Below are 14,043 nucleotides of genomic sequence, written 5' to 3' on the forward strand. Positions count from 1 at the left end.
GGTGAACCGCAGCGGTTCGAGAAGGCAGTTTATCACCACTTTCTCAAAGGAGCAACTAGGGATGGGCAATAAAATGCTGACCCGGCCAGCATCACCCATAACCTGTGAATTAATAAAATCAAAAAAGTTGTTTCCTTAGTGGGGCAGGCCTGCTTCATATCATCATTAAAATTATTTGTAAAGTATGAGCAAAGGGAGAGCAGTCAATACTTGTTTGGATTTTATTTTAATTCTTTGGTCGGATTGCTGACAGGGCCAGCATATGTTGTCCCTTCCTAACTGCCTTTAAACCACGTGGATTGCTATAGGTCATTTCAGAGTTAATAACAGCCAGTTTACATCAGTTGGCTGCGCAATTGGTTTGTGAAGCAGTGTGGTGCTAACAGTGTGGGTTCGGTTCCCATCACCGACTGAGTTAACATGAAGGACTTTCTTTTTCAATCTCTCCCCTTGCCTGAGGAATGGTTAAATCATGACCTGTTGTCTGTCTGTAATGAGAGAGCAGTCCTATGCTCTGCCAAGACTGTGTGTGATGTCACAACATTGTTGTGGGTCTGGAGTCAAATGTAGACAAGACCAGGTAAGAATGGAAGATTTCCTTCCCTAAAGGGCATTAGCAAATCAGATGATACTTTTTGTGGTTGCCATTACTGAGACAAGCTTTATCATCTGGAGTTATTAATTGTATTTAAATTCATCTCCCCAGAGTACTGGCCTGGCCTGGCAGTCTGGATTACTAGAATCTAGTGATGTTACCATGACAATGTTGTGTCCCTTGGGGAATATGATACAACAGATGCGTATAAATAGGGATATAAATACAGCCTGAAAATGTGTTGCTGGAAAAGCGCAGCAGGTCAGGCAGCATCTAAGGAACAGGAGAATCGACGTTTCGGGCATAAGCACTTCCTCAGGAATGAGGAAAGTGTGTCCAGCAGGCTAAGATAAAAGGTAGGGAGGAGGGACTTGGGGGAGGGGCGTTGGAAATGCGATAGGTGGAGGGAGGTCAAGGTGAGGGTGATAGGCCGGAGTGGGGTGGGGGCGGAGAGGTCAGGAAGAAGATTGCAGGTTAGGAAGGCGGTGCTGAGTTCGAGGGATTTGACAGAGACAAGGTGGGGGGAGGGGAAATGAGGAAACTGGAGAAATCTGAGTTCATCCCTTGTGGTTGGAGGGTTCCCAGGCAGAAGATGAGGCGTTCTTCCTCCAACCGTCGTGTTGCCATGGTCTGGCGATGGAGGAGTCCAAGGACCTGCATGTCCTTGATGGAATGGGAGGGGGAGTTAAAGTGTTGGGCTACGGGGTGATTGGGTTGATTGGTCCAGGTATCCCAGAGGTGTTCTCTGAAACGTTCCGCAAGTAGGCGGCCTGTCTCCCCAATATAGAGGAGGCCACATCGGGTGCAGCGGATGCAATAGATGATGTGTGTGGAGGTGCAGGTGAATTTGTGGTGGATATGGAAGTGTCCCTTGGGGCCTTGGAGGGAAGTAAGGAGGGAGGTGTGGGCGCAAGTTTTGCATTTCTTGCGGTTGCAGGGGAAGGTGCCGGGAGTGGAGGTTGGGTTGGTGGGGGGTGTGGACCTGACGAGGGAGTTACAGAGGGAGTGGTCTTTTCGGAACACTGATAGGGGAGGGGAGGGGAGGGAAATATACCCCTGGTGGTGGGGTCCGTTTGGAGGTGGCGGAAATGACGGCGGATGATACGTTGTACATGGAGGTTGGTGGGGTGGTAGGTGAGGACCAGTGGGGTTCTGCCCTGGTGGCGATTGGAGGGGCGGGGCTCAAGGGCGGAGGAGCGGGAAGTGGAAGAGATGCAGTGGAGGGCATCGTCGACTATGTCTGGCGGGAAATTGCGGTCCTTGAAGAAGGAGGCCATCTGGGTTGTACGGTTTTGGAACTGGTCCTCCTGGGAGCAGATGCGGCGGAGACGAAGGAATTGGGAATATGGGATGGCGTTTTTACAGGGGGCAGGGTGGGAGGAGGTGTAGTCTAGGTAGCTGTGGGAGTCGGTCGGTTTATAGTAAATGTCCGTGTCGATTCGGTCACCCGAGATAGAAATGGAAAGGTCTAGGAAGGGGAGGGAGGAGACTGAGACGGTCCAGGTGAATTTGAGGTCGGGGTGGAAGGTGTTGGTAAAGTGGATGAACTGTTCAACCTCCTCGTGGGAGCACGAGGCAGCGCCGATACAGTCATCGATGTAGCGGAGGAAAAGGTGGGGGGTGGTGCCAGTGTAGCTGCGGAAGATGGACTGTTCCACATATCCTACGAACAGGCAGGCATAGCTGGGGCCCATGCGGGTGCCCATGGCTACTCCTTTGGTTTGGAGGAAGTGTGAGGATTGGAAAGAGAAGTTGTTCAGGGTGAGGACCAGTTCAGTCAGTTGAAGGAGGGTGTCAGTAGAAGGGTACTGGTTGGTATGGTGGGAAAGGAAGAAGCGGAGGGTTTTAAGTCCTTCGTGATGGGGGATGGAGGTGTACAGGGACTGGATGTCCATGGTAAAGATAAGGCGTTGGGGACCGGGGAAGCGAAAATCATGGAGGAGGTGGAGGGCGTGGGTAGTGTCCCGAACGTAGGTGGGGAGTTCTTGGACTAAGGGGGACAGGACCGTGTCGAAGACCAGTTTCCTCATTTCCCCTCCCCCCACCTTGTCTCAGTCAAATCCCTCGAACTCAGCACCGTCTTCCTAACCTGCAATCTTCTTCCTGACCTCTCCGCCCCCACCCCACTCCGGCCTATCACCCTCACCTTGACCTCCCTCCACCTATCGCATTTCCAACGCCCCTCCCCCAAGTCCCTCCTCCCTACCTTTTATCTTAGCCTGCTGGACACACTTTCCTCATTCCTGAAGAAGGGCTTATGCCCGAAATGTCGATTCTCCTGTTCCTTAGATGCTGCCTGACCTGCTGCGCTTTTCCAGCAACACATTTTCAGCTCTGATCTCCAGCATCTGCACCCCTCACTTTCTCCATATAAATACAGCCAGCAATCAAGTCATCCCTATGTAGCTGGGAATTGAAAATGAATTGTTATAGGATATAAGGCAGGTGAGGTGACGCCAAAATAAAAAAAAACTTATTTTGCAAGTCACAGCCCTTAGAAACTTTCCAAAAAAGCTTCCACCCACTATTTTAGAACACACAAAATCATCATTTACAATCTTGCTGCTATTAGAATGAAATTAGAATTAAAATGATGCTGTTCAGAGTAGAGTCACTCCCTGAACGACAGAGAATGGAAGACATTCTGACTGAGCGGAGGTTGCTGAAATCAATGCAGGCAACAGTAGACCATTACCATTGGCTTCATTTCCCCAAGGGTGTGAGTGGAAAAATCCTGTCCATCCCTTTCTATCCAGTGACCACTGCATAAAGGATAACCTTGAAATCCCTTTGTAAATCCCTTCTCCTTTAAGGTACTCTTAAGAATGTTTCTACATGAGCAAGCTTTTGGTCAGTGGTACGAATATCTCCTTATACAGTAGTGTCAAATGTTGCTTGGTAATTACTTGTTGAAATACCTTACCCTCTGTTACTATGTAAAACAGACCGTCGAAATGAAAGTTATTGAGTACGGAATTGTCCATAGTTGAAAGCTTTGCTTTTGGTGTTTAGGCACAGCTGTGGGAAGAACCCATTTGAACAGAGTGTTGCTGATAGTGCCTGTATTATAGTGTAGCATACAGAATCAGTGCCTTTCTGAGTCTGGGGAAACAAGAAAACCTGATGGGGAGTGACCCAAACCACTGCCTTTTCTTGCTGGGCTTTATGGAGTGGGATTTCACACTGTACAGGTAACAATGTACTTACTGTAGCTCCAGGTCATTGTGCTCCTGAGGGATGAACTTGTAGAGAGCCACATACGTGTGCATCTGTAGCATATCCTTACGCATGGAGAGCTTCCTAACCTACAGGATGGACAGGAATTCAGAAAGTGAGCTTTAAGCAAGATGGGGAAATTTCAAAATGCTTGGCTCCCTGCTACAGCAAAGAATCAAGAGATAAAGAGTTAGAAATCTATCTTGTGAATGGATGGAACATATACTCTGCTCAATATTCAGTTCCAATGACTAGTAGAGTTTCTGCTTTTATAGTTCATTCCGTACGGTACCTCTAACTCGCAATCTCAAAATGAAAATTAATAATGATGGCAATCATTTTCAAATCCACGGCTGCATCAAAAATATATAAACCAACAACTCTTTCAATATGGCTGAAGATGTACTTACATAGCTTAAGCTATGTTGGTTACATACCATGGTTAAGAGAAGATTGGATAGAGATGTTCAAAGTCACAATGGGTCAAGACAGAATAGATTAAAACTGTTACCATTGTCACAAAGATCGATAATCAAAGGTGCAAATTGACAAAGGAAGCACATGAGGAATTTCTTTTAAAAAAACAGTGGAATATAGTGTGTTGTGGATGTAGATTCAATTGTGAAATTTAAAAGGGAATCTGATACACACCTGAAGAGAAAAGAATTGTAATGCCACAAGGTGGGACAGGGGAAATGGCAGAGTAGCACTTCCAAAGCACTAGCAGAAATGGAAAGGGTTGAATGACTTCCTCCTGTGCTGTAGCCATTCTATGATTCTGTGATGCCTCAAGGATCACACAAACTTGAAATCCAAACTGCAGTCTGTTCTGATATAACATGATAGTTCCGTTCTCATGCGATCGCGCATTACAAGAACGTTCTGCAGTACCCTCATCATTTCAACCAATGGGGCTGGAATCTCAGTATAGTCAATACTGGTTAGGAAAGTTCATGTTCTACAAACCATAGAATCCCTACAGTGTGGAAACAGGCCTTTCGACCCAACAAATCCATACCGAACCTTGAAAGAGTGACCCACCCAGATCCATTCCCCCTACCCTATGTTTACCCCTGACTAATGCACCTAATCTATACATCCTTCAACACTATGAGCAATTTAGCACAGCCAATTCACCTAAACTGCGCATCTTTGGACTGTGAAAGGAAACCCACACAGACACGGGGAGAATGTGCAAACTCCACACAGACAATCACCCGAGGTTGAATTCGAACCCAGGTCCCTAGAGTTGTGAGGCAGCAGTGCTAACCACTAAGCCACCCTGCCAAGTAATAGTCTAAATTCTTCAATCGCATTAAAGCAAATTCATGTTGAAGAAACATCCATCTAACCAGAACCAACTGTGTTCTGAAATGAGAACAGATCTCTAAAGTGCTGCTACGAACTGAAGATACTCTGATTTAAGATTTATCCACTCATAATGATCAATGACAATCTTTTACCAGTCTCTGTAAGGCTTATGAAGTTCAGGCAAGACAAATAAACCAATTAATGAAAAGCAAACACACTGGGGCCAAACTGCTTGGCCAGGTCAAGTCTGATTGGATGAGATGATGATGAATACAGAGAATCAACTCCTCCTTGTTCTACTGTACACAGAGCAAAGAACAATACAGCACAGAACAGGCCCTTCGGCCCTCGATGTTGCGCCAACCTGTGAACTAATCTAAGCCCATTCTCAACACTATCCCATCACCATCCACGTGCTTATCTAAGGATTGTTTATATCTCCCTAATGTGGCTGAGTTAACTACATTGGCAGGTAGGGCATTCCACGCCCTTACCACTCTGAGTAAAGAGCCTGCCTCTGACATCCATCTTAAATCTATCACCCCTCAATTTGTAATTATGCCCCCTCGTACAAGCAGATGTCGTCAGCCTAGGAAAAAGACTTTCACTGTTCACCCTATCTAATCCTCTGATCATCTTGTATGTCTTTATTAATCTCTTCTTAACCTTCTTCTCTCCAATGAGAACAGACCCAAGTCCCTCAGCCTTTCCTCATAAGACCTTCCACCAGACCAGGCAACATGCTGGTAAGTCTCCTCTGCACCTTTTCCAATGCTTCCACATCCCTCCTGTAACGGGGTGACCAGAACTGCACACAACACTCCAAGTGAGGCCACACTAGCGTTTTGTATAGTTGCAGCATGATATCACGGCTCCGGAACTTAATCCCTCTACCAATAAAACCTAACACACCGTATGCCTTTTTAACAGCACTATCAACCTGGTGGTAACTTTCAGGGATCCATGTACATGGACTCAAAGATCCCTCTGCACATCCACACTGCCAAAAATCTTTCCATTGACCCAGTATTCTGCCTTCCTGTTATTCTTGCCAAAGTGAATCACCTCACATTTATCTGCATTGGGCTCCATTTGCCACCTCTCAGCCCAGTTCTGCTGTTTATCCAAATCCCCCTGCAACCTACATCATTCTTCCACACTGTCCACTACCACACGGACTTTGGTGTCATCTGCAAACTTACTAACACATCCATCTATGCCTGTGTCTAAGTCATTTATAAAAATGACAGATAGCAGTGGTCCCAAAACAGATCCTTGTGGCACACCACTAGTAACTGGACTCCAGGCTAAATATTTCCCATCAACCACCACTCGTTGTCTTCTTATAGAAAGCCAGTTTCTAATCCAATCTGCTAAATCACCCTCAATCCCATGCCTCTGTATTTTCTCCAACAGCCTACCATGTGGAACCTTATCAAAGGCTTTACTGAAGTCCATGTATACCACGTCAACTGCCCTACCCTCATTCACATGCTTGGTCACCTTCTCAAAAAACTCCATGGAGGTTTTCCTGAGTGAAAACAGAGGAGAAAGAGTCATTTAGCACCTCTCCAACCTCCGCAGGGTCTACACATAACTTCCCACTTCTGTCTTTAACAGGCCCTATTCCTACCCTCATCATCCTTTTATTCCTCATATATCTATAGAAAGCTTTAGGGTTCTCCTTTATTCTATCTGCTAAAGACTGCTTATATCCCGACCATGCTCTTCTTAACTCTTTCTTTAAAACCTTCCTAGCTACTCTGTAACTCTCCATTGCCTCATCTGAACCATCTCACCTCAACGTCACATAAGCCTCCCTCTTCCGTTTATCAAGAGATACAATTTGTTTTTAGTAAACCACGGTTCCCTTACCTTATCACTTCCTCCCTGCCTGACAGGGACATACCTATCAAAGACACACAATATCTGTTCCTTAAACCAGCTCCACATTTTGATTGTCCTCATCCCCTGCATTTTGCTCCACATTCTATGCCTCCTAAGTCTTGTCTAATCACATTATAATTGCCCTTCCCTGATCTATAACTCTTGCCCTGTGGCATGTACTTATCCCTTTCCATCGCTAAACTAAACATAACCAAATTATGGTCACTCTGTCCAAAGTGCTCACCTACCACTAAATCAAACACCTGGCCTGGTTCATTACCAAGCACCAGATCCAGTGTGGCCTCCCCTCTTGTTGGCCCTTCGACATACTGTGTTAGGAAACCCTCCTGCACACATTGAACAAAAACGGATCCATCCGACGTACTAGAGTTATAGCATTTCCAGTCAATGTTGGGGAAGTTAAAGACCCCCATAATCACCACCCTGTTCCTTTCACTCCCGCCCAGAATCTATTTGCCAATCCTCTCCCCCACATCCCTGAAACTTTGCGGAGGCCCATAAAACACTCCCAGCAGTATGACCTCTACTCTCCTATTTCTAACCTACAAAGGACTCATGCAATCCCATGTTCAAAGTTATCCAAAGCTCAGAGTGGTGATTTGGTTAACTACAGTTTTGCCAAGTTCAAATCATTCATATCTGCCAACGGGGTAGCACTTGTACCACTAAGTCAGAAGGTGGAGAGTTCAAGTCTGACTCCAGGACTTTAAAAAAAAAATTCATTCACAAGATGTCGACTTTTATTGCCCATCCCTAATTGTCCCAGAGGGCAGTTAAAAATTAGCCACATTGCCATCAGTCTGGAGTCACATGTAGGCTAGTCCAGATGAGGATGGCAGATTTCCTTCTCTAAAGGTGTTTCCCCACCCCCCCAAATGGTAATGGTTTTGTGATTATTAAATTCGGAATTTCAGATTTTTATTGAATTCAAATTCCACCAGTGGCTATGGTGGGATTTGAACCCAGGTTCCCAGAACATTATTTGTGTCCCTGGTTTAATAGTCTAGCAATAATACCACAAGGTCATTGCATTCCTTCAGGCAGCAATCATGGTTGACACGGCAGGGAGTTAGCAGTGCCATCTTTTATCAGAGGCATTAAACCATGAGCCCCCTCAGGAAGATTTAAAGGAGCCCACAACAGTGCAGGAGAATTATCCCTCAGGCCATGGCCACTATGTACCCCTCAAATCAGCAGCAGAAAAATGGAATCTCTCTTTCCTGTTTAATAGACCTTGCTCTACGCAAGTTGTTTGTCACATCTCCTGAATTATAGCAGCAACCACATTTCAAAACAGAACGTCATTTGCAGTAAAACGCTTTGGAATGTCTGACAGTTCTGAAAGATGCCATACAATTGAGAGACTTTTTCCTTTCATGTTCTTGTACCTTAATGTGGATGCGGGGAATTAATAGCATGCATCTTGATAGCGTTCTCCACACTGGAGCTAATGGGAATGTATGGAGAGGTTTGCTCATTTTGACACCTCTTTCATTACTGAACGGTATTGTAATCTCTTGGGGCACACTGGTTTCCTTAACTTTATTGAGATTTCACTCAAATATTCCATCTCCTATATTCTAATTATTGATACCTAAAAATGTGACCTCTTCTAGGATTATAGACTTAGTTTGATTACAACATCGAAACAGGCTTTTTGTCAGAATAAGCTACTTTGGCCTTTCATTAGTTGCAGTTGGTGTTAATTTGCTGTTCTTTCTCCATATATCCTTTTACTTTCCAAATAAACATCTACAGGGAGATGGTGGAGTCAAGCTGCACTACTGCAAATAAACTGCTGCAGAGTTAGCATACAATTTAATCACGTTACTTTTCGTTAAAAGGCTTTTGAAACAAAATCTATCACATCCTTTCCTCTCCTGAGTGTAAGTGGCACTGTTTCAACAGTTACTTTTCCTGGAATAGATCATAAGACAGAAGCTTCAACTTGCTGGAAATCACCCCACATCAAGATTAACTGACCAGGAGATTAGTTTACCTCTGTCATAGTAATACAGGAAGGTTTTACAGATTAATACTCAACTTGGCCATTTCATGAACACATCTTCCATGGCCATCATGTCCCAGGTTCAGTTCCAACTCCAGGACATCTGGTTCAGAGGGACAGACACTGCCCACGAGACCAACACAATACATCACCTGATGTTTGTAATTAATGTGCAAACATATGAATATGCCATTCACCCCCATAAGCTTACTATAAAGTTTAATAAGATCATCCCACATTCTTATTACCCTGATGATCTTCCATGCCCTGTTTATTATGAATCCATCTACCATTGCTTTAAAAATATTCAAGGATTCTGTTTCCATCACCTTTTAAGAAAGAGAATTCCAAAGACTCACTATACTCTGTCAGAGAAATGTTCTCAACTCTGTCTTAAAGAGATGACACTTAATTTTAAATTTTCCCAAACAGGAAGCATCCTTTCCACACCCACCCTGTCAAAACTCCCTTAGGATCTTGTATGTTTCAATTGTCACTGTTTATTCTCCTAAACTCCAACAAATAGGCGCCAAGCCTGTCCAGCCTTCCCATGGTGGCTCAGTGGTTAGCACTGCTGCCTTATAGCGCCAGGGACCAGGTTCGATTCCAGCCTCGGGGAACTATCTGTGTGGAGTTTGCATATTTTCCCAGTATCTGCGTGCGTTTCCTCTGGGTGCTCTGGTTTCTTCCCACAGTCCAAAGATGTGCAGGTTAGGTGAATTGGCCACACTAAATTGGCCATAGTATTCAGGGATATGTAGGCTAAGTGCATTAGTCAGGGGAAAATATAGGGTAGGGGTTTGGGTGGAATACTCTCTGGAGAGTTGGTGTGGACTTGCTGGGCCAGTTGGTCTGTTTCCACACTGTGGGATTATATGAAACAAGGCAGCCTGTCCATTCTAGGTATTTGTGAATTCACTCTTGAATACCATTGGCAAGGTCAAAGTTTACTGCCCATCCCAGATCAGCTTGTTAGGCTGGTGGGAGATGATCACATTGATGAGGGGCTGCTCCCTTTTAAAGGGACAAAATGTTGACTAATTTCCTTCTCCAGGGAATTGTAGGGAAACAGACAGGTTTTTATTTTAAAATGACGATGTGCAGGTCGCCATTACCAACATTAGCTTTTGGTTATGTTATTCCTGCTTGTTTTATTTAATTAATGGAACTTTGATTCCCTATCTGTAATGGAGGGACTTGACCTCATGTTTTCAAGCCCTTATTCCAGACTCCTGGGTCACTAATCGAGTAACGTAACCATGGAACTACCATACCCCGTGTTGCCAAGGTACAACTCTCTGGCAACAAAAAGGTCGAGCAGCATTATATACCTCCCTCTGCCGTTACAATCACCCAACGTTCAGGGATATGAGGAGCACTGGAGGATGGACGTGGGAGGGAACATTCCAGATGGAAGGGGGAGGAGTGGCTCACTGTTGATTTGGTATTTCTGGCTGAAAAGGGAAGCACTCCCTAAGGCTGCCCATGTTCCCCTCTACCTGACTAACGGGAGAGCACCCTTGCATACCAGTGCCATCTGCTTATTCCATTTCTCTTCAGCCCCCACCCACAACACCAGGCTGCCAGTCTGCCTGCTGGTAAACACCACAGTTCACAAGTAGGTTACAAACCAAAAATCTAGGGGCTGCAAACTCTGAAGCTACCAATGGAGCTGCGGGATGGTCCACACAAAACCTCACAATTCTTAATAGTGGTCAAAACGCCAATTTTTATAGCTTGATTCGGTCTAGAAAATGAAAACTGAAAAGTTACGCATTTCTTACTTTCAAAAACATCTGCTGTCTAAAAAGTATTGGAATGGGCTGAATGGATTCCTATTTCCTGTGCTTTTATACTCTTGCTGTCTATTCTATCTCTTAACTCCATCATTCCCACTCTTTTATTTCTTTTTCTGCATCCAATTTGATTCCAGTTCTCTCAGCTTCCTCCTCCAATCTTTCTCTACTCTAAGTTCTTTAGCTGAGGAAGTAGACGGTTGGCTCCATTAATGAGCTGGAAAAGCACAGCCGGTCAGGCAGCATCCAAGGAGCAGGAGAATCGACATTTTGGGCACAAATCCTTCATCAGGAATGAGGCTCATTCCTGATGAAGAGCTTATGCCCAAAACATCGACTCTCCTGCTCCTCGGATGCTGCCTGACCGGCTGTGCTTTTCCAGCACCGCACTCGTGACTCCATTAATGAGTTGCAGATGCTCTATTGCTTCTCCTGTGCTGTCACTGGATCACAATGGCAGCCACTCACTGTACATAAACTTTGCAAACTGAGTACAAAGGAAACTGAACTTCTGGGGAATAGAAGAAGATAAGATTCTCCAACAAATTCTGCTTCATTGTGAGGAACTCAAAGAAAGACAGGGAATGTTTCTTGGTCACTAACTAATAACTGACTGTGAGAAAATTGTCCCTTGGACAGAATAAACCACTGTGTTCGCAACAAGAAGCTCTAATTAGTAGCAAGAGAAATAGATATTTGCCAATACGGAACTTATCAGGCTGAGCAGTAATAACCTCATTTACGTTTTTACTGTTGGTGAGAAATTAGTTTGAAAACAGCCCTCCATATGAAAGATGGCCTCATTATGTAACCGCAGTCACAACCTTTTTATTTATTATAATGTGACGAGGCTTCACGGCTTGCCATGACAATTCTTCGCATTGACAAGTCTGAGGGGCTGAGCTGGAAATGAGGATCACTGGGACTGGGCCCACAGTGACTCACTTCTCTGTTGCAGCTATGGTTTCTGCTTGATACCTGTCCTCTCCTGACTTGGCTGCATGAACACTTCACCTATCATGTAAATACAGTATTAATACACCTTTAAGTTTCCAGAATCAATGGCATTTACCTGAGTGGGGACTGTGTTGTCTTTCTTTTCCTCTGTTTCAACAATTCCATTCTCCAAAGGCGCTTGAGCAGAAATAAAACATGGAAACATAGTTGGTGCCAGATACAAAGATATAATAGAGAGAGAAGGAAATAATGATCATAAAAATCTATTTATGGCAGCTTAATCTTTAACCTCTCTTACACACCATCCATTGTTAGCCACCAATTGTCCACTAATGGCTATTCATTCTCCACTCCTTTATCTGTCCAACTGTTCTGCTCTCCCTTTGGACTCCATCTCCACCTATCATTTAATCCCCCCGCCCTCACGCTATCTTCTGCGTAAAAGCTCACATTTTCCTCGCTACTATCAGTTCTGAGGAAGAGTCACTGGCACCACAATGTTAACTGGTTTCTCTCCATAGATGTTGCCAGACCTGCTGGGCCTTTTCAGCAACTTCTGCTTTCATTGTCTTTAACCTTTCTTATTGGTTAACTGTAGCATTACCAAGTGTATTATTTGAGTATTTGACATCTCTCACACCACTGGGTGCCAAGTTACTAAATGATCCTCTGGAGCTGGTACATTGATCCAGAAGGTTATGGTGATATAAGCCCCACACCTGATCTTAGTGTGCCATATCTAGTCCCCAGTGCATAGTCAGTATTTATTACTCGACCAACATTAGCAGAAGCAGATTATCTGACCATTATTACTTTGCTATGTGTTTGCACCTTGCTGTGTACAAACTGGCTGCCACTTTGATGCAGTGACTTCACTTCAAATGTAGGTAACTGATAAGACCATAAGACATAGGAGTGGAAGTAAGGCCATTCGGCTCATCGAGTCCACCCCGCCATACAATCATGGCTGATGAGCATTTCAACTCCACTTACCCGCACTCTCCCCGTAGCCCTTAATTCCTTGTGAGATCAAGAATTTATCAATCTCTGCCTTGAAGACATTTAGCGTCCCGGCCTCTACTGCACTCCGCGGCAATGAATTCCACAGGCCCACCACTCTCTGGCTGAAGAAATGTCTCCGTATTTCTGTTCTGAATTTACCCCGTCTAATTCTAAGGCTGTGTCCATGGGTCCTAGTCTCCTCGCCTAACGGAAACAATTTCCTAGCGTCCACCCTTTCCAAGCCATGTATTATCTTGTAAGTTTCTATTAGATCTCCCCTTAATCTTCTAAACTCCAATGGAATACAATCCCAGGATCCTCAGCCGTTCCTCGTATGTTTCTCGTAAGACTCACTGGTGTCTTTCTGGATCTCAATCTCATTGGAACAGTTTGTGCTGACATCGGGCTCCTCAGCAATGTCTCCATTTTCACCCTGCATCAAAACAGAGCAAGCAACATCACTATCAAAGGCAGTACTCTGCATTTACTCTTTGCCCAAGGTCTCAAGCCAGAACATTGGACTGGGGAGTAGTAAAATGTACATGTGCAACTCCACGGCACAAAGTCACAACAATGTGACCAGTTATCGTATGCAGCTCAGATACAACTAGAGAATCCACAAGATAGATAAACTCCATATCACAAGGGCACGGAGTCCACAGTTGATGAAGAAGAAACAGCCAAAAACTCCAATGAAGATGTAAAATAGGTAAGAGAGAGTTTACCTTGGGACAGAGGGACTGTAACAGCCATTACTGAAGACATGTTTGCAAACTCAGCAAATCAATAGACCCCACCCTAATTTTGAAATCCAATAGTGGGACTGCGGGGCAGAGTATCAACACAATGTTGAGACTTTCTTTCTGGTATCTATCCAGCTGGGATCATCTGGTCAAGCCACCAGATAGAAGATAGTAACTGATGGTGGTAACAGTGGCCCTCATTTTCATATGCCACTGCTTTGGATGTTAAAAATTATTAAAAGTGTGTCGAAGCTACTACATGGCTGGATGTTTTGGAGTAGCGCCCCTCGTGATTCTGGGCAAACACATCTGTAAGAGATTTCATATTTACCAAATGCCTTGTCGGGGATTCAGAGAAACTGCCAAAACTTGACCGGCTCATCTGGGCAAGAGAAGTCCCAAATCGGAGTGCTTCATACACTGGGTCCACTTTGCTGCTTGTGGCTTAAACAGAGAACATGAGACGGATGTCAAAACATATCAGGAAATCTCTGCACTTTTTCTTAT

At 44.6% G+C, this 14,043-nt stretch overlaps 1 protein-coding gene across 2 annotated transcripts in view; it reads right to left on the minus strand.

Moving 5' to 3' along the window:
* Positions 1-14,043, minus strand: part of LOC122539796 (SH3 and cysteine-rich domain-containing protein 2-like) — a 139,693-nt gene that overhangs the window by 29,012 nt on the left and 96,638 nt on the right. For both annotated transcript variants that reach the window (XM_043674858.2, XM_087977774.1), the window contains exons 5-8: positions 13,868-13,980; positions 13,148-13,226; positions 11,907-11,968; positions 3,803-3,900 (exon numbers count right to left, since the gene is read on the minus strand). In XM_043674858.2, coding sequence (XP_043530793.2) covers positions 3,803-3,900; positions 11,907-11,968; positions 13,148-13,226; positions 13,868-13,980 — 352 coding nt within the window. The remainder of the gene's footprint in view (positions 1-3,802; positions 3,901-11,906; positions 11,969-13,147; positions 13,227-13,867; positions 13,981-14,043) is intronic.

Source organism: Chiloscyllium plagiosum, unplaced genomic scaffold (genome assembly GCF_037043375.1).
Source record: "Chiloscyllium plagiosum isolate Xiang-an unplaced genomic scaffold, Cpla_swu_hap1 HiC_scaffold_32, whole genome shotgun sequence".
Taxonomy (NCBI): Eukaryota; Metazoa; Chordata; class Chondrichthyes; order Orectolobiformes; family Hemiscylliidae; genus Chiloscyllium; species Chiloscyllium plagiosum.